Source organism: Nematostella vectensis, chromosome 10, assembly GCF_932526225.1.
Source record: "Nematostella vectensis chromosome 10, jaNemVect1.1, whole genome shotgun sequence".
NCBI classification, from domain to species: domain Eukaryota; kingdom Metazoa; phylum Cnidaria; class Anthozoa; order Actiniaria; family Edwardsiidae; genus Nematostella; species Nematostella vectensis.
In genome coordinates this window covers 3,373,830-3,392,939 of record NC_064043.1, presented here as the reverse complement: position 1 = coordinate 3,392,939, position 19,110 = coordinate 3,373,830, and the positions used below count along the sequence as shown (strand labels likewise).

General features: G+C 41.6%; 2 protein-coding genes across 4 annotated transcripts in view; both read left to right on the top strand.

Moving 5' to 3' along the window:
• The window catches only part of LOC5516396 (pericentriolar material 1 protein), a 31,504-nt gene extending 17,360 nt beyond the window's left edge, over positions 1-14,144 (top strand). The window contains exons 26-51 of one of the 3 annotated variants that reach the window (XM_032386332.2): positions 362-545; positions 883-980; positions 1,484-1,673; positions 2,090-2,842; positions 3,422-3,656; positions 3,898-3,915; positions 3,985-4,093; positions 4,339-4,485; positions 4,952-5,026; positions 5,391-5,564; positions 5,993-6,169; positions 6,366-6,419; positions 6,553-6,660; positions 6,852-6,925; positions 7,415-7,507; positions 7,834-7,870; positions 8,459-8,553; positions 8,868-9,084; positions 9,775-9,821; positions 10,163-10,196; positions 10,299-10,345; positions 10,714-10,939; positions 11,234-11,299; positions 11,753-11,837; positions 12,466-12,495; positions 12,586-14,144. In XM_032386332.2, the coding sequence (XP_032242223.2) occupies positions 362-545; positions 883-980; positions 1,484-1,673; positions 2,090-2,842; positions 3,422-3,656; positions 3,898-3,915; positions 3,985-4,093; positions 4,339-4,485; positions 4,952-5,026; positions 5,391-5,564; positions 5,993-6,169; positions 6,366-6,419; positions 6,553-6,660; positions 6,852-6,925; positions 7,415-7,507; positions 7,834-7,870; positions 8,459-8,553; positions 8,868-9,084; positions 9,775-9,821; positions 10,163-10,196; positions 10,299-10,345; positions 10,714-10,939; positions 11,234-11,299; positions 11,753-11,837; positions 12,466-12,495; positions 12,586-12,626 (3,414 nt within the window). In that variant the 3' untranslated portion in view covers positions 12,627-14,144. Of the gene's footprint in view, positions 1-361; positions 546-882; positions 981-1,483; positions 1,674-2,089; positions 2,843-3,421; positions 3,657-3,897; positions 3,916-3,984; positions 4,094-4,338; positions 4,486-4,951; positions 5,027-5,390; positions 5,565-5,992; positions 6,170-6,365; positions 6,420-6,552; positions 6,661-6,851; positions 6,926-7,414; positions 7,508-7,833; positions 7,895-8,458; positions 8,554-8,867; positions 9,085-9,774; positions 9,822-10,162; positions 10,197-10,298; positions 10,346-10,713; positions 10,940-11,233; positions 11,300-11,752; positions 11,838-12,190; positions 12,411-12,465; positions 12,496-12,585 lie in introns of those variants that run through there. The other 2 variants (XM_032386330.2, XM_032386331.2) reach the window with 2 other exon arrangements.
• A 582-nt stretch (positions 14,145-14,726) lies between these two features.
• On the top strand, positions 14,727-19,022 carry LOC5516397 (nicotinamidase). The gene is made up of 5 exons (XM_001636415.3): positions 14,727-15,025; positions 15,493-15,614; positions 16,708-16,767; positions 17,139-17,507; positions 17,881-19,022. Exons 1-5 carry the CDS (start codon positions 14,911-14,913, stop codon positions 18,214-18,216), a joined length of 1,002 nt encoding a protein of 333 aa, XP_001636465.2. The 5' UTR covers positions 14,727-14,910; the 3' UTR covers positions 18,217-19,022.
• The last annotated feature ends 88 nt before the right edge of the window (positions 19,023-19,110 follow it).

The following is a 19,110-nucleotide window of genomic DNA, read 5'->3' as shown; positions in this document are numbered from 1 at the left end:
TTTTTTCCTAAGATTAAGAAACGTCATTGCTGGAAGGTTGTAGAAATTATACAGGCAAAAAAGATGATTCAACAGCAAAAATAAAAACCTTGACCATTAAACAACATGTATTTTAGATTCATGATAACAAAAGCCTTTATATCTCTTAAGTCTATCATGTTATGAATTGCATTTGCTCATTTCTAGTTGTGTTAATTTGTCATTCTGCAATGCAGGCGTGAGGCACAGGTCTCTGCAAAACAGGCATGAGTCTTCCATTGTTTAGGCCTGGCTAAACAAGCTCAGAGGATGAGAGATGAACATGGTTCATATAAAATACTTTGATAACTCATTTCTTATATATGATTATTTATTATCTTAGATTACTGTGGAGGTGGAGGATGAGTACCCTGATGGCATCGTGCAAGCAGAGGAAGAGGAAGAAGAGCAGGATGAGCCGGATGCCTTCCCAGGTGGTGCTCGTGGTGTGTTCAGGAGTAGGGAGCGTGCACCTCGCAGCAGCTATTCTGCCATAAAGCGGTCTGGGAAGAAGCGTAAACTTGATGGTAAGTTTTTCTATTCTGCCATAAGGCGGAAGAAGCAGAGGGTAAGAATACAGAGCCTTTGATGGCTTTTCAGGTATTTCCTACTAAACAATTTGATTCTTGTTCAACTTAAGGCTGCATTTGAAAATCCATAAATCGTAACCTGCATCTTTTCATGGGTTGAGAATAAATGGCTAAATCCTGGTATCTGAAAGTATGAATATTCACAGGGAACATAAACAAGAATGCTTCAGCTTTCTAAAAATGGAGTTGTTTTTAAGTTATGCTTTAAGGAATACTGCTACAACATGTTTGTGTTATTGTGTGTCAAAACACTATTTTGCTTTGAACTCTTTAGGCACAACGAATGGTCGCAAAAGGGATAGATGGCTGACTTTTGATGACTGGCCAAGGACTTATTCCGATTCCAGCCCAAGACAGAGAATTAGGGAACAGGTGAGTTTGATACTCCAAACACTTCTATGTACAGTTAATACACATGTTACAGTACACATGTTCTGTGTGAATATGAAAGTTCCATTCCATGTATATTTGGTATAATCACCTTGTCTTATGCTTTAAACCTCATAATAAGTGTTTTTTTAAATGTCGTAAAACATACCATTTCAACCTTTTGTTGATTTATTGCTAGTTTGTAGTTAGTTTGCAGTTTTATTCCTATCTACCTAGGGAGAAAGAATAGCTGTAGTCCTTCGTGTAAAAGTCAGTTTATTACGTTTCCCCTGCTTCATTCTCTATCATGTCTTTCACATTGTCCAAACAGCAATTCGATTTCACGGGATATGCTTCTTGCATAACTGTTTTATACATTGTTTTTTTCGGAACACATGAAAAATCAATTTCAGTGAATCTGTCATTTCTGCTTGTTTTTTTGGTTCAGGAACAAATTGGACCGATAAGATTGTGTGAATCTATTATTCCTTGTTTCTTTTTTTCAGGAGCACCAGAAGAACCAATTCCAGATTGAACGACAAGTGTGGGAAACCCAGTGCAACCAGCTGCATCAGGAAATCTCCAATCTGACAGGGCTTTGCAATAACCTGCTGCGTGATCAACAGTCGCTAGTGTCTGCTCTGATAGGCCGCTCCAACTTAATGAGCCCCCTACCACAGACTCCACAGTTCCCAGGTTTGTCTTGATCATAGCTGTACAACAAATGGCAACCAGAAGTAGAAGATCCCAACGCAGCACTATCAGGTTTCATGTGTAGGACTCATTGATAGAACAGATACATCTGCTTTCATCGTGTTAGGAAAAAAGTTGTAAGAGGGAAGTGGTTAACTGCCAGTTGCCGTACAATTCCCAGTAATGTGTTTGCTTTAGTTTGCTGAGAGCAAATGCAATTAAAAACAGAAAACAAACAAACAACAACAACAAAAAGCAATATCGACATCCATTGCGCATCACATACCACATTGATAGTCAAACTCATAATAGTCTGATGTTCAGTTGGAACAGTGGAAATTGAAACTGGACTATTCTGGCTGACAACCACATTATGTGTAATAGCATTATGTGTAATTATTATGTTCTTTAATTTTTAGGTTTTTCAGGTTCCAATCCATTTCAGCAGTACCAGCAAAGACAGCAAGAGGCCTACCAGAACCTACATGGTTATTTTGACCAGAGGCGCTTCCTGGCTGACCAACAACACCTCATGCAGACTTTAAACCAGTGCTACAACCAGCTCAACCATCAGCAGCAAGAACTAGGCTTCCTCCAGAACCAATTCCAACAGCTATTCCCTAGTGCTAGCCCAGAGCCACGCCAACCCTCACCAATGATGGGCTTCCAGCCTTCCTACCTGAGCAATCCATTTGCCATGCCCCCTGGTACCTCCCCTACACCAGGAAGCACCTCCCGCAGCATGCAGAGTAATCCTGTACCCTCTCACCATTATTTTACTAATAGATACTCCCCATACCAGCGCACGCATACATCTACCACCGCTGATGGAGCCACCCCGGTGATTGACCTCAGAGAGATGGCCAAAGTACTAAGTAGCAATTTCCCTGCACCATCTGCCCCCCAAGCTCCCATGTCTGCTCCGAGCTGGATGCCTGTGTTTACTGAGGGCCCTGGTTGTTCAACTGCCCCCACGCAGACCCAGGCCACTGCAGCTAACCCTGACACAGGGATGCCAAGCCCTAGGTTTGGCGGTCATCCAGAAGAGCCAGCTCCTCACCCAAGGAATGTGTTTAGTGGGTTTCCATCGTCATCAGGTTATGGGACTTCTACTGCTAAAACCAGTGATACTACCTGGACTGCTCGAAGCTATAACCCATCTGTATACTCAGGTATTGGCAAGTTTTATTTGTTACCTGCAATATCAATTAAGATACACTTATTTCAAATAAGGTTGCACTCTGAGAATTCAATTCATTCATTTCCTTTTTTTTGGATCTTTAATTATTTCAGAGACCTGGTTTTAGCCATTTGTACTTTATCCCTGAACAAATGCGGGCTTACAAAACATAGATTCTTGAGTGCAACCTCAATACAATTATAGCCCAATTCGTTGTTGCAAGACCTCCCAGAATCCAAAATCCCTTTCTTCGTTTGGAAATAGCGCATAGTCAATCAAACCAAACAATCAAAACCAGACAAACCACTACCAAAGCTTGTGTCTGACTACGCGCTATTCCCAAATGACAAAGATTTTGGATTTGCAGAGGTCGCGCAACAACAAACTTGGCTGTAATACTAAAAAAAAATTCCATGGAAACCTAGATGGTAAAAATGGAGAGGATGTTTTATTTCTGTTAATCAAAATATGACGATTCGAAAAGATTTAATACCTTTAAGGAGGCTCATTGCTTTATACATTGATATCTTCAGTTCTGATTTTCAAAAAATCTATGTCATTTCCCCCCCAGAACCTACCAAAGTCACAACAGCTTCAAGTTCCAGACAACCTCCCTCGGCTGAGGTTGTAGGTCGTACTTTCCCCACCCCTCTGCGTGCAGAAGCAGTAGCTCACCTGGCCAAGAAGGACCAGACCCCTCTTGCTCAAGCTGCAGCAGCCCTTCCTGTCAGAAGGGGCATGGAATCAGTGGAGACAGCATCTCACCTGTCCAGTGTACCAGGGGAGGATCAAGATCACAATAGAAGGTATAGTATAGGAGCCATGCTACTGTAGGCACTAACCTATTATACATAGCTCAGTATGGCTTGAATGTAGAGTGTATGGCTGAGAGGCTTGTTGAAACATGGCCCAAAAAAGAAGGCAAAAGGCAAAGGAAGCGTGCCATTGATATTGAAATGTTTAACTTCATAAGGGGGATATCTCATATCAATATTACTCAATATATTACTCGATATATTACTCAATAACTTTTTTTTTCTATTTCAGAGGATACCAAGATGACCCGTAAGTTGAGATTTGATTAATATATGCCGTATTAATTTCATATTTGTAATTGCCATGCTCTAATTCTAGGGTGTCTGATGCTGGTAGCGAGTTCTCGTTATTTGAAGCCCTTCGTGATTCCATCTACTCTGAAGTGGCCACGCTCATCTCAATAAATGAGTCCAGACCTCACTTTCTGGTGAGACTTACAACACTATTGTTTCTGTTGTTATAACCTTTTTACAACCTTTTGCATAAAGCGACTACAAAACTTGAAAAAGCTTCCTTTTTGAGGTACTTAACTAGAGAGCCTTATAGCTCAGTGGTCATCAGTCTTTTTTTCTAGCGATAGGGATTTGTTCCATGAGCTCATTTACAGTATGAGTTTGCTTATATAGCCCATCAGATATATCTTGTCTTAACTGATTTGACTCGTTTGTATAGATTGAGCTATTCCGTGAGCTTCAGTTGCTCACATCAGACTACCTGCGGCAACGAGGTCTTTATGCGCTCCGTGATATCGTCACTCGCTTCCTGACTGAAGATTCCCTCACTACTAACAACGTCATGGACTCAGCCATCAAACAAGCAGTAAGCCCACCTCTATAGAACCCTTGCTTATTAGTGATACAAGAGTAGTGCCAAGTATTGCCTTTACTTGTCTGATCCTAATTCCCGTGTGGAGTACACTGTTTCCCCTCCCAATGTTTTCGTCTGTGTTTTATGTTACGTTATGACATTGTTAAAAAAACAAAGAGGAATACAATATTCCAATTAATTTTATAACAAATGTTCTAATCCTGTGGCGATAAAAGTATTACTGGCATTTTTGTTTAGTCTGAGCGATGGTTTCTAAATATGTAAACATAATCATAGCACATCTGAGTTGTATCATTTCTTGGTGAGCAAAAGTCGGGGCAATTTGGTCCCTATCATACTACTATAACTATACATCAAGCTTTACCATTTCAGTGGTACTTCCGAATTTTTTAAAAAAAGCAAAAGCCATTGCCAAACTTTGAATGTATACCCTTCAGTTACCCCACATCTTTTGCAGCGTTTCCAAGCATGGATGGGTTCAAACTCTGAATTGACTCCTAGCGAGACAGTGGATACAGAGACTGAGGATGAGGTAAAAATGTTTTTTTATTACCAATGTATTAATTATTAACAATAGTGTGTGTGTGTGTGTGGGGGGGTGTTACACATACATTTTGTACAATAGTGGTACAATAGTTACAATATAGAATACAAACATAGGTGCATGAACCATGGTTGCTTGCATCTATTGTGTATATGTGCAGTGAGAACGCTTTTCTCCTTATGCACTCTGTGATATCGTCTGTACAATAACACCTGATAAATTTCCGATAAAATGAATTTGAGGTTATGTCGAATGTTTAGGGTGCTGAAAATAATTACACACTCAAATTTTGCTATCTTTAAGTAAAGTGTGTGTTTACTAAGCATGGCTATTCACCTGCACTGTCCTTCAGTCCCAGGCCCCTGAGGAAGACGCAGTGCCAGCACAAGTGGTCACGGAGGGCATTTACGACTACGCTGAACCTGTCGAGTCTGGCAGTACGTTATCCACACCCACATCCAGCCAGGCAGGAGAGAGCCCCTTCGCCTCAGAGGGCCTAGGGGACACTGTTATTCACCTTGACCAGGTATACACTTATCTCTGTTACACCCAGGCATGACACGTAATGTTTACATCTCTATGATTGAAGTAGGGAGAAGGTTTTCTGCCTCAGAGGGTCTTGGTATACACGCCCTTCTTAATACGATAATATTACAGTCACTCCACCCAGGCATGACACGTAATGTTTACAGCCAGGTATTGCTGAATCAAGTCGAGGCCACATACATAATGTGGATATTTGTGATATTGAAGTAAACTGGGTTTAAAAAAAAAAACTAAACTCAGACTGATTTGCAATAAAACTTTCAAGAGACATGGTTCTTGAAGAAGCACCATTGGCTTGTAGGATGCTGCAAAAGATTTTTACAATTGGCATTTTGTTAACCCCCTACCGTAAGAAATGATACTGATATGCACTACTACTATTCTGTTTCTCCTTGAATGCATGGTTAGACCCTAAGCAAGATGCGTGAATATGAAAGAATGCGTGAAGAAGGGAGGCTCCGTGAGCTTAAGCAACTCCAATACGGTGCTACAGGGGGTGGAGCCGAGGGTGGTGCTGTCAAAGATGATGTCACTACAAGTTCTGCTGGTGATGTTGGTAGCGAGTCGTCCATGTCTGATGTACAGGTGAGATTATTTATTAGCCTAAAGACCCTGTTCTCAAAATTCTGCAAATGCTGCAACATCTCAGCCATTCAGACGTTGGGTGGTCAGAAAACGAGTCAGCACCTTTCCAGGGTTGTAAATATGTTGTAAGTTATTTTTAATCTGCTTGACCTGTTGTATCGTATTCTGCATTTTGATTGATTCCTTGTTCTTTCAGTATCCACGTATTGATACTCAAGCACTCGATCATCAAATCAAATCTATAATGGCGGTAGGAACATGTTGATGATCGTATTTTCTATTTATCGAACGATCAATTTCAGTTTAAACTTTGTTGGTTGAAGTTAAGTTTCAACTTCTAACTCCTACGTTCTCATTTATGGTCTCTGTTTTGTATTTCGCAGGAGGTGATCCCGTATCTAAATGAGCACATGGAAGACACATGCTCGATGGAGTTGCTAGGATACATACGTAACCTGGTGTTGACCAGAATAAGAGTCAAGGAGGAGCAGGTGACAGTACTCTCCTCACTTCGCCATTTATGTTTCCATGTTAGAAATGATTCCCCTGATCCAGGGCTTTAATTCCAAAATACCACCGAAAGTTATCAAGTTGGTAATATAGGTGGTTCTTGGATTGGTCAATTTGGTGGCAGCTTTTCGGACAGGCTCCCTTTGTCCCTTTGACACATTTGTTTCTGCAGGAATTTGGTCGCTTCTTCCACAAGCAATTATCGGCTATCCTCTTGGACTCGCTTTCCAAGTTCGAGGATAAAAAGTGAGTTTTGCATTGATGCATATGCAAACAGTATTTTTTTAACCCAATAAAAATTCTTGAAATGTAACAGCAGGTTCTTGAAGTGTTAAGCCTCGCAAGCAAACTAAGATGAGAGTTAATGAGAGGGGATGAGAACTCATGACTGTTTGACAGTGCACTCTCAAGCACTGTCATCGACTCTCATTCACATTGAAGTTGTTTAAGTTCAACATAAAAGTTGTCACCCTTTGATGGCGTGAATAAGAGTATTTAAGTCTGGAGCAGTTCTCACAAAAAGTTTGAGAATAATCCTCAATTGACTGCGTTGATTGTTGTACAAGAACTAGACCGTTTGGTCGCAACCCTGTGGGAGCTAGGAAGAGCTCATTGACTCTCATCTCTGTTTGATCACTGCTTTACAATCATAGGAAACATTAAAAAGTCCAAGCACCAAACACCTATGTTTTTGTCATCGAATATACATGACCCTATTTATTTTTCCCGTTACAGGATGAAGGATTGTGGGGAGGACATCTTGGTGGACATGTCTGAGATCCTCTTCAATGAACTGGCATTCTTCCGTCTGATGCAAGACCTTGATGCGTAAGCTATTACACAATCCTACCCTTGATAAGCCATTACACAACCCTACCCTTGCAGGGATTAGGAAACCTAAGCAAAGGGGTATCTGGACGCCACTCAGAATTAGAATATTTTTGTTTTTTGTGCTCCCGCTGTACTAGCATGATAGCGCAGATACGTATACTTTGTATTTAGAGCTTTGCAAAGGAAATGAAAGCGTTGAAGTTCCGGTTTTTGCCTTTAATTTAAGCTTTAGTTCTCTAATTCTTACATATGCACTTGCATTGAGCAATTTGATCAAATCATTTGTCTTTGCACTCTAACATTGCTCTTCTGCGTAACAACAGGCCAGGCAATCGGGCCAGGAGGCCGTTCTGGAGACAGGTCAGTGTCACCAGTAGTAGTATGGTAGGTATGTTCGTCCCTGTGATAAGTTAGCCCTAGTGTCACCAGTAGTAGTATGGTAGGTATGTTCGCCCCTGTGATAAGTTAGCCCTAGTGTCACCAGTAGTAGTATGGTAGGCAAGTTAGTCCCTGTGATAAGTTAGCCCTAGTGTCACCAGTAGTAGTATGGTAGGCAAGTTAGTCCCTGTGATAAGTTAGCCCTAGTGTCACCAGTAGTAGTATGGTAGGTATGTTCGCCCCTGTGATAAGTTAGCCCTAGTGTCACCAGTAGTAGTATGGTAGGTATGTTCGCCCCTGTGATAAGTTAGCCCTAGTGTCACCAGTAGTAGTATGGTAGGTATGTTCGCCCCTGTGATAAGTTAGCCCTAGTGTCACCAGTAGTAGTATGGTAGGTATGTTCGTCCCTGTGATAAGTTAGCCCATGTGTAATATAAGTCTTTCCACTAGTAGCTTAGAGTTTTGAGTGAATGTAGAACCTAAAGATTATTCCTGATTGTTTCAGTCCCTCTTTATCAGTGCATCCCACGCTAGAAGCATTTTCCTTATTAAGTTTAATCCTGTGTGTAGGAGTGCGAGAGCACGACAGACACAGGCACAGGCCAGGAGGGTGACAAGGAGGACGAGGGTGATGCTGATGACAAAGAACAGCAGGACAATGACAGGTACCAACCCCCCACCCCACCCCACCCCACCCCACCCCACCCCACAAGTCGGAATGAAGTACACGAGTTTCTTGTGGTTTTCATGCTGTTGAGGGGCCTTTGTCAAAGTAGCTAGTGTGAGAACGCACCCATTTCCATATCCGTATATATCTGGAAAGCTATTGCGGTATTTTAGATTGAATTTCTTATATTAGTTTATTAAAACTTTAATTTTAGATGATTATTCCAAGGTTTCTTCATGTAATGTGTTTTTCATAATGTAAACTATAAGAAAGGTGTGGCTGACGGGCTAGTACCGTACCTTGTGGTTTCAGTGCTGTCGAGGGAGACGAGTCCTTGCCTCAAGGCGAAAATGTTGAGCAGGATGAAGATGGGGACGAGGACAGCAGTGACGTCGAGTCCTCCACGACCTCCACATCCGAGGACTCCGACGCCGAGGACGAGGCAGGTGCAGCAGACGCCGGCGAGGCTGATGACGAGATGCCGATGACCAAGGAGCAGATAGAGGCAGAGGCGGAGAATCTTGGCAAGGTCTGACATCATAACATATCATAGCATATCATAGTGTCTTTATTTCACCCGAGAGGCGGAGAATCTTGGCAAGATCTGTCATATCATATAACATATCATAGTGTCTTTATTTTACCCGAGAGGCGAAGAATCTTTGCAAGGTCTGACATCATAACATATCATAGTGTCTTTATTTCACCCGAGAGGTGGAGATTCTCGACAAGGTCTGATATCATAACATATCATAGTGTCAAAATACACCCGAGAGATGGAAAATCTTGGCAAGGTCTGACATATCACATCATAACATATCATAGTGTCTTTATTTCACCCGAGAGGCGGAGAATCTTGGCAAGGTCTGACATCATAACATATCATAGCATATCATACTGTCTTTATTTCACCCGAGAGGTGGAGATTCTCGACAAGGTCTGATATCATAACATATCATAGTGTCAAAATACACCCGAGAGATGGAAAATCTTGGCAAGGTCTGACATATCACGTCATAACATATCATAGTGTCTAGATAAAACCCTATAGGCGTGCAATCTCGGCAAGCTCTGACACAACTCATCATATTATTCTGCAGACTTTAATCAATAACTTTGTAGTATCTCTAAGGCGAGATAAAGATCTTTGCTGATCAGTTTTTTGTGCAAGCTATTAAACAAAATCCATAACGTAACCTGTCCATCTTTTCTTGTCTAGTCCCGAGACGATGATATGGCCGCACAGTTTCAAGAAATAGCCAAAGGGTAGGAGGTCTATGACTGACAAGCCTTATAATTTAAAGAATGCCAATAACGCCGCTATGTTACGCACCCGCGCGATACCGAGTCACTCGAAGAATCCATTTCCATCGGCTTATTCAAGCAGCGAATTGAGAAACTTTTAATCAAGTGTTGTTACTCAAGTATCGGACTCTGATTGTGGATGGTTATTTAGAAGTTTTCTTGCAAGTTAACCGTTGCTTTTGCAGTTATAAACAATCTCTAAGGAGTGGTGGTCCGACAAAATTCTTTAGGATTGTTTCTTGTGCTGAACTAGATTTCAACGAGCCTATTTTTGCTTATCCTATTTGTTTTTCTTAATGTAGGATTGAGGACAAAGACTCTGCCGAATCACAGCAGGTAATGCTCATCCTGTTTTACCATGAGGAAGAAAAGAACGTGGTATTATCACGCTATTATGTTTTACCAAGTAGTTCTTATTGTGTCTTATTCTTTTTGCAGTGCGTAAAACTTGCTTTGTCAGTCAGTGAGTCCAAGCCGTTTACAAGGTATACACCATATAAAGTAGTCTCCACGATTCTGCGACAAGTACCTCATCTACCGGCTTAAGTCATTGTACAATAAATGAAGGCAGCGTCGACCTGCGGTTTCACTTTGCGGTTTCACTTTTTCGAGTTACTAGCTTGATTTTAATAAGACCAGCATACAGTAGCCCGCACTTTAACTAAATTGTGAGCTGTTTTGTGAAACAGAACTTAAAAAGCTAAGGGGAGTGCATGTGGATTATCGACGTTTGCGGTCTGTAAATCTGGAAGAGAGATGGAGAAGGACAAGACGGTAGCGGAAATAGGACAGGGAGCTAGTCGGTTCTAGTAGATTCCTGTGCAAACCTTTTTCTTTATATTTCCCTTCGAAGTGCCGGTAGCGGGGAAGAGGACGGTGAGGAGTCGTACGACGACCAGGAGGCTCGCTGCAGCTTGGAGGACTGCGAGGGTGGGACGGCTGCCGGGGCAGCGGCCGAGGCAAGCAGGGAAAGGCGTAAGCAGCGTGGAGACGACACGCGTAGCGATGAGAGTGACACCCCTCAAGATGACCAAGAGCAGGCTGCAGCGGCTAGACCTGAGCATCTACAGAACGGACAGGTAGAATGGAATGCTGTATTTGTACCCAAATGTTTTTTTTGCGCTTGTTTTGCATTTATGGATTTTTTGGGCTTGTTGGTACTTCTCATGGCCGGGTACAATGGAATATTGTATTCGTACTAAAATGCCTTTTTGTGCTTATGTTGCAATTATGGATTTTTTGGGCTTGTTGGTACTTCTCATGGCCGGTACAGGCCGGATGAGGGTTCAGTTGGTTGGGGACAGTGGGTCATGTTGCGAAACTAAAACATCCGTTGTACAAGTTTGATACAGAGTCTTATATTGTTTCTACAGGCTGAAGATGATGAATTTGAGGTGATTCTGGATGATCTGCCTACAAAGCTAACGGGCCTGACAGAGGTACAGCACACCATAAAATCTTTCGAAAAGTCTGTACAGCCGACTTGCGTCACAAAAGTCAGTACAAAAGTCTGTACAGCCGACTTGCGTCACAAAAGTCAGTACAAAAGTCTGTACAGCCGACTTGCGTCACAAAAGTCAGTACAAAAGTCTGTACAGCCGACTTGCGTCACAAAAGTCAGTACAAAAGTCTGTACAGCCGACTTGCGTCACTATGCTGTTTAAATTGTTCGTCTGTAATTTTCAAAAGTTTCATTATCAAAAAAAACAGTAATTAACGTTTCATCTGTAGTATGGATGTAAAATCACCGTGGTTCAAATGAATTTGACTCAGTACTGAGATGAACTTGTTATTTACATAGCCTACGAAACCATGCGTCGTGCAAGCTGGATCAACGGACTCGAGACTAACCCTTACCACTCATGCTAACCAGCTTTGTTCGTGCTCAACAGGCGGATTTACAGGCGCGTATTGCTGAGGAGCACAGCCGTACTGAGGGCGTGCAGGGGGTCTTGGCCCAGATGGATGGAGAACCGGGTAAGAGGATCTCCTGAGTAACCACTAGAAGACATCGTCACTAGATCGAAGGTTTCACCCGATAAGCCTTTACCTAGATGCAAACGTCTAATTACCGTCAAACTGAGTGAGAACTTCAAAGGATCCACTTGTTGGCTCGCTGCTACATCAAACAAACATGAGAGTCGACGCGAGCTCTTATGACTGTTTTTATTTAAAGATTTTATTTTTTCGTCGTTGTCTGGCGTGACGGGCGCAATTATTTCTTTGTTTGACTTGGCTTGAATTTGCCACGGATCTGTTAGCGCAAGTCCCCTATTAGACATGAGATCCCTAGCTGGTGACTTAACCTTATTATTCGCTTGTATTTGTAGAGCTGGTCGGCGACCCTTTGATTAACCTATAGCTGGTAACTTAACCTTATAATTCGCTTGTATTTGTAGAGCTGGTCGGCGTCCTTTTGATTAACCTATAGCTGGTGACTTAACCTTACTATTCGCTTGTATTTGTAGAGCTGGTCGGCGACCGTTTGATTAACCTATAGCTTGTGACTTAACCTTACTATTCACTTGTATTTGTAGAGCTGGTCGGCGACCCTTTGATTAACCCTAGCTGGTGACTTAACCTTTTTATTCGCTTGTTTTTATAGAGCTGGTCGGCGACCCCAATGCGCTACCTGGTAAATATTGAGTGCTTTCTCACACTTTGTTTTTACTTGGATGACAGAATGGAGTCTGACAGAAGCTCTTTAATGTGTTTTACTCTCTAGAATCTGCTAATGGTCCTGTGAATGGCGAAGCTGACAAATGATTGACGTGATTGACAGCATGTCGCCCCGCCCATTACCATGGATTGTACTGGTAGCTCACAAGCTTGTTTAAAGGAGCGCAGTGCTCCACGCGCCGTGGCAAGCTTGCGCCCGTGCTATATTGCGAAGTGCTTGATGTTCACTGACAAACAAGCATGGTCGATAGCGTCGGTATTGTGTACAAACGTTAAAGACATCATTGTATTGGATTCGCCCATGAAATTTTCTTCGTTCCTTCGCATGCAAACAAAGTGTCATTTATCCAGGTCGCAGTGTAGCAGTAGTATGTATTGTATATGGTAGTTGTCAAGGAACCGTCGATATACCGGGGGGGGGGATCCTTTCTCTTCACTAAGTACAGAGATTCTTCAACCTCCGTGTGTTTGGTAGTTTTCCACCAATTGAACACCTAAGGAGATGCCCTAGTGTTTTCCATAGGTTTTCTCTGTGAGAAGAACGCTCGCATACTCATCAACGAAATCCCATACGCACAAGTCCATAGTCTTTTGTCAAGAAAATTGTTTAACACTGATAAATCAGGAACGTGCCATAGAAAGGTTTTAGCTACTGTAAGAATAAAGATTTTAGCGTACCAGAAGAGCAGTTTCTGTTTAACGTATCACGGTGTTTTATACTAGTACAATGCTAATCTAATTTGAAAGGTATGAAAATGTAATACAAAGTGTAGCGAAAAAAAATCCACTTTTACAGTAACTAGAACCTTTTTTTCGACACGCCATAACACGTGTTGGGCGTTAACTGGACGTCAAGAGTAGCAACTCTGTATGATAAGGAGGCGTTTAGGTGGTTTAATATGTTGTTGCCCGGTAGTATTTCCCCGGTTGTTGTTGCTGCTAGGGCAACTCTAAATTCAGGTCCGACTCCGAAAATAAATGTTTTTATTATTGTAACTGCATTGAAAGTCGGTGGGCAACTAAAAAGTGGAGAGGATACACGGCATAATTGTCAGAGAAAGGTAAAGTGTTAAGTTATAATAGGCTTATTGAAGTGGGAGATCACGTGACCTTTTAAGTGGCATACTCAAGAACAAAATAAACCCAACATGGCTGTCATGGTCACCCCAAAGCCGAGTTTTGACACCCAAAAAGTCACGTGATTTCATAGTGCAAGTCGCCTATTATGACTTGTCGGAGTGTTGATGTTCTATCACACGTGCATCGATGATAACACGAATTTCACGCTAATTCGAACTGTTTTTCATTTCCCTCGAGGGTTCGAGTTCACGGTGTTCCAATTCACTTGATGAGATTTTTTAAACTAATTTGTAAAGCAAGGCCCTAATTTGTTGCTGCAGTGTTACCTACAAACGGTTCATAGCATTTAATATGGAATAAAACTTGGGAATGTGTTATTTCCCTGCTATAGAAACCAGGCTTTAGTATATAGCTATCCCAGTTTCTGCAGGAAGTGCTGATCTCAGCACTGATTCAGCTAAAGGTTAAGTGTGTGGATGGTATTTATTCATCATTAAATACAGGTCAGGCCTGGATCAAACTCCACCTTGTTGCTGTAATGAATCTACCCCCTCGGCTCTCGCGCGCCATGGTCCCCTCGCAGTCTTTCTGGACTCGTCACGCTATGCGGCCCTTGAGCGTCGCCTAGCGTCTGCGGGGGAGACTATAAGAGCAGGTTATAAGAGCGCGTGTTTTAGGGTAAAGGAAGTGCGTTCTGGCGAACTCGAGCCTAACTGGTAACGGTTAACGCTAAGAGATCACTTGACATTTTGGGTGGCAAATCAAGCCAAAATAAACAGAAATCGCTTCGGTCGTTACGCCAGAGAACGACGAAAAAAAAATATAATCTTTCAATGAAAATAAAGTTTTTCTGAGAAAAAACTTTCTCTGGCTTTATTCGTAATCGCTAAATAGTTGCTCCGAGTGCGCGCTAGTTTTCCACCCAAAAAGTCACGTGATCTCTTAGCGCAAGTCGACTTGCGCTAAGAGATCACGTGACTTTTGTCCACTATTTCCAAACGTACCCCAAAATGTACCCCCTCCCCCCCAAAAAAAAATAAAACAAGGATAAAGTCTTGTTTTCCCACAATGCATCGAATCATTACTTGAAACTTTTACCTACGAGAAACAAACATTGATTGGTCTCCCTGTATCATCGATACCGGTCTCCAGGGATGCATTGTGGGAAAAAAACACTTGAACAACATTTATATCTTCGGTTGGGACTGCCAACAAATTATACCTTACATTCTCGAAACTTTTTCCGTGGTATAGTCTATCAGGCTTGAAGCAAGTAGAAATTTCTACCGTCATGTCGTTAGAACAAATCGGCCACTTCTTCGACTCGCTTAGACACGATGGAGCAAACCCGATTAACAAAGCAAGAGACCGACTTGGGGAGATGGCACGACGGGGAAACAATCATGGTGAGGTTAACATTCACGTGAAATACGATTTTAAAAATGGTGAAATTGCCTGTTAAATAGATGTTGTAAACTTCAAGGGTAGAGCTTTGACGTCCATGTGTAGGATATAAATATTTTTCTACTATGAATTAGTCATCCTTTATTCTTATTGACGTAAGTAACTTAAAGCCGCATTGTCACCAGTTTAGTTCCGGTCTATTACGTAACAATCTCTGATGATTTTTAACGGAAAAATCGAAAAGTATTTAAAAATATTGAAAGCAGTGTGTCTATTGGAAGTTTCTTTCAGGTTATGATTGATAATTTAGAACCGATGGCCTGTTATATATCTGGCATTATAATAGATTCTTTTGTCTTTTAACGGTTGAGGTTTCCGTCGGACCTCTGGAAGTAAACTGGTGACGATGCGGCTTTAAGTAATATATTTGGCAAGAAGGAAATAACACTTTTTGCCGTGTTTGATCCAGTTACAAAGTCAATGACAAAGGACGGCCTAAAGGTCTTTCTGGATGACTTGTTTGAGGGGTTGGACTTCACGTTATCTGATAGCAAAATGGAGAGTATATTGGACCAGCTCAACAAAAGTTTAGTAAGTGGACAGTATTAATAAAATCAGGCAGCTTCTTGCTTCTGTCATGGTCATTGCTAGGGGGAGTGTTGATAATTCTCCTGTCATCTCTAGGGCTGTAGCTGCTATGAGGTGAGCTGAGGCACTTATCTTGGCTATTGTATCTATCCTCAGCTATATTGCCTCTGTTATTAATGTCTTAGTAATGTGGACTTTTAAAGCACACTAGCATACACACATTGGCATCAGTCGGGCCAAGACGGGACGCTAGCACAGTCTATTACCCGTGCAGTTCGGCAACCATGGACAGCTGTTTCGTCCTTATTAGGACTCGTCAGCATGGCATAGCCAGTTTGCCTCAGTTAAACCTCATTGGCAATAAACTGCAGGGCGACTTCTACTCAGACGAAGTGCTTTATACCACAGCTTAGGTCCATGTGGGATCTAGGGCTGCGACCGGGCTAGCGTGATGCCAATTGTGCGGATCATGCATGCTCATGCATGATCATGCAAACTCCGACGGGTAGTATGTATACATACTCGCAAGGATAGTTTGGCTATCCGACAGAGTTTTAGACTAGCAAAGGTGGCATTCGTGATCCGCACAATTGGCATCACCCTAGCCCGGTCGGAGCTCTAGATCCCACATGGATCTAGGCTGTGGTTTAAAGCATTTCGTTCGAGTTGGAGTTGCCCTGCAGTTTATTGCCGATGAAGTTTAACTGAGGCAAACCGGCTATGCCATACTGACGAGTCCTAATAAGGACGAAACAGCTGCCTATGGTTGCCGAACTGTACAGGTAATAGACTGGGCTAGCGTCCCGTCTTGGCCCGACTGATGCCAATGTGTGTATGCTAGTGTGCTTTTAAAGTTCACGTCTTATTAATATTGCCTCATTCTTAATTTCCTGTTGGCTATGGCTCACATCAGCAAATTTCATGTCAAAATTGGTCATGTCTTATATTCATCGACTTTTGGTGGCCCTACAAGAGTGAGTGAGCACAAATATGAGTGCTTCCTTGCTACCTACTTTAATATTGACTTGCCTGCATTAGTTGTGATGGGCAGATACCAACATGGATTTCTGAGGGAGCTGCTCTGTTCCATTTTCAGGAAGGAGGCAAACATCACAGAGATGTGTTTCTTGCATGCTGGAATTTCTGGCTACAAGATGTTAGTACCAAAATATTCATAGACACATGTTTTACTGTAAATATGTTTTATCCACTTTTGCTCCCTTTCCCATTTAAATAAAATGGTCATCATTTTGTTAACCTGAAAAGAGTGTTGGGTTGCCCCCCCCCCCCCTCTACAGCAGTGTACATGGGCAGATCTAGGAATAGGCACAGTGGGTCCCCATACCGCCATATCTCCCCCTTTCTTAATGATTGCTTGGGTCGCCTCATATTGATCTACCCCTGTTTTGTGTTTGAGGCCAATACTTTTTACATACATCTCCAATATCTTCACTAGAATCAGATGTCCTTGTTCTTATCTATTACTATTTTTCTTATTTGTTTTATTCTTATTCTTATTATTTTTAGAGTTTGTATAGCAACTCTGCCCTGATAGTTGTTGATGTACAAAATGACTTCATAAGTGGCTCTCTTGCCCTCAAAAACTGCCCCGCAGGAGAGGATGGGTACCAAGTAATAGCACCAATCAATGGTCTTCTCAAGAAAGACCTTTTTGATGTGGTAGCCTACACCCTGGATTGGCATCCTGCGGACCACTGCTCATTCATTGACAATGTTGGACTTTACCCAGTAGATCCATCAAGCCCTACCCAGGCAAATGCCGCTAAAGTGTACGATACAATTATCTATGCTAAACCAAAGCCTATAAAGCAAGTTTTGTGGCCATCACATTGTGTGATTGATAGTTGGGGTGCTGAGCTACACCAAGATCTCAAGGTATGCAAATGTTAAACCTTTTATAATGAGTGCTGGGACCAGAAAGTCAGGTAGACCCTGACTGCAACTTTAGAAGAAATGTTTGAGAGCAAATTCCACAATTTTATCTGCCACCATATGTTTGAAATATCAGTGCTTACACCTTTCCTTCCCCCTATCAAGAATCCTGGGTTCGCCCTGAAAATGATAGGTTGCAATATGTCTAGTATGTTTTTAATTAAAAAGGATGCTTTTGTTCAGATTTAGGAAGTGCGTCTTGTTGTGGTCGCCATCTCTCTCACTTAAATAAAGCTAGATGGAGTTTCAACATTCAAACCACTGAGAAAGTGCCAGTTGGATATGAATATTGTTAATTCCTTATTTCTATTGTTAGGCACCTGAGAAAAATAACATCATAACACGTAAAGGGTTTGATTCTGACTTGGACAGCTACTCTGCCTTCTGGAACAATGGACGTCTAAGCCAGACTAACCTGTTTTTGAATCTGCTAGCCCATAACATCACAAATGTTTATGTTTGTGGTTTGGCATTGGACTACTGTGTTCAGTTTACCGCTCTTGATGCTGCCACACATGGGTTTAAAACCTATGTTATTGAGGATGCAACAGCATTTATCTCCCATGGAGGCCTTGGTACAGCTAAGGAGAAGTTTAGGGAGTCTGGAGTAATTTTGATAAAATGCTCAGATGTGATGAAAAAGAGCACCTGAGTTTATATGCTTTAAATAGTTTTATATTGAAGCATGCTGGTCATGCATGTCTACGGAATTTTTGGAGTGAGTTTCTCACATAGCTTCTTTGTTACAGATTCGCTTTAAATCCAGGCCTATAGTCTGGTCTCAGGGGGAGAGAGAGGCGATTTTAAAGGGTCCCCATTTAAACTTCAAATACATAATGTAGCCAAGAGAAGCTACATTCTCAAGGATATTCTCAAGTATCACTCATCTTGGCTTGAGCCCTCAATAACTATTTGTTTGATTTTTTTTTATCATACTCATCTAAAAGATCAACAAAATAGGTGGTGTGGGGTGCGTCCGCCTTCAACACATGGGTCAGTACGCAGCTCTTACAAGCTGCAATTTGATTGGGCAAATAAACAATATCCGCACCTCGACACAAAGAACAAGAAAAATAGAGACAAAAGAACTCCTTTGTAGAACAAAGATAATAGGAGACAAAGCAGCTGCGTACTTACTCCAACACATACATGTTATAGTGCTATAGCACTATAATCATTAATCCAAAAATCATTACATGACAAAGGATTCAAATAATTCTTTAATAAAGATTAAATGAAATGTTATATTTATATTTAGCTACATAGCGTGTCTTTATGATCTATATTATATAATATTTACGGAGTGATCAAACAGTTTTGTGTTTTTGTTTATGTTTTGTAATTATTGTATTTCTGCTGTTATTTTTATTAACTATCCAACTGTCATTATTTAATTGCTAAGGATCTTGAAATAAGATACATATCTAATAAATTTATGATTTATTCTTGCCTACTCTACTATGGTGATGTTTTTTTTTCGTGTTTTTGTGATTCCCTACTTGTGACACTCGATCCATGCATACTGGTGCATACTCGGGAGACCCTG

What these genes read in the sequence shown, in the direction of transcription:
- LOC5516397 (XM_001636415.3), top strand. Translation starts at nt 14,911, where the DNA reads ATGTCGTTAGAACAAATCGGCCACTTCTTCGACTCGCTTAGACACGAT. An exon ending in ACCAGCTCAACAAAAGTTTA is followed by an intron (nt 15,615 to 16,707) that starts GTAAGTGGACAG and finishes TTCCATTTTCAG; the next exon opens with GAAGGAGGCAAACATCACAG. An exon ending in AGCTACACCAAGATCTCAAG is followed by an intron (nt 17,508 to 17,880) that starts GTATGCAAATGT and finishes TTCTATTGTTAG; the next exon opens with GCACCTGAGAAAAATAACAT.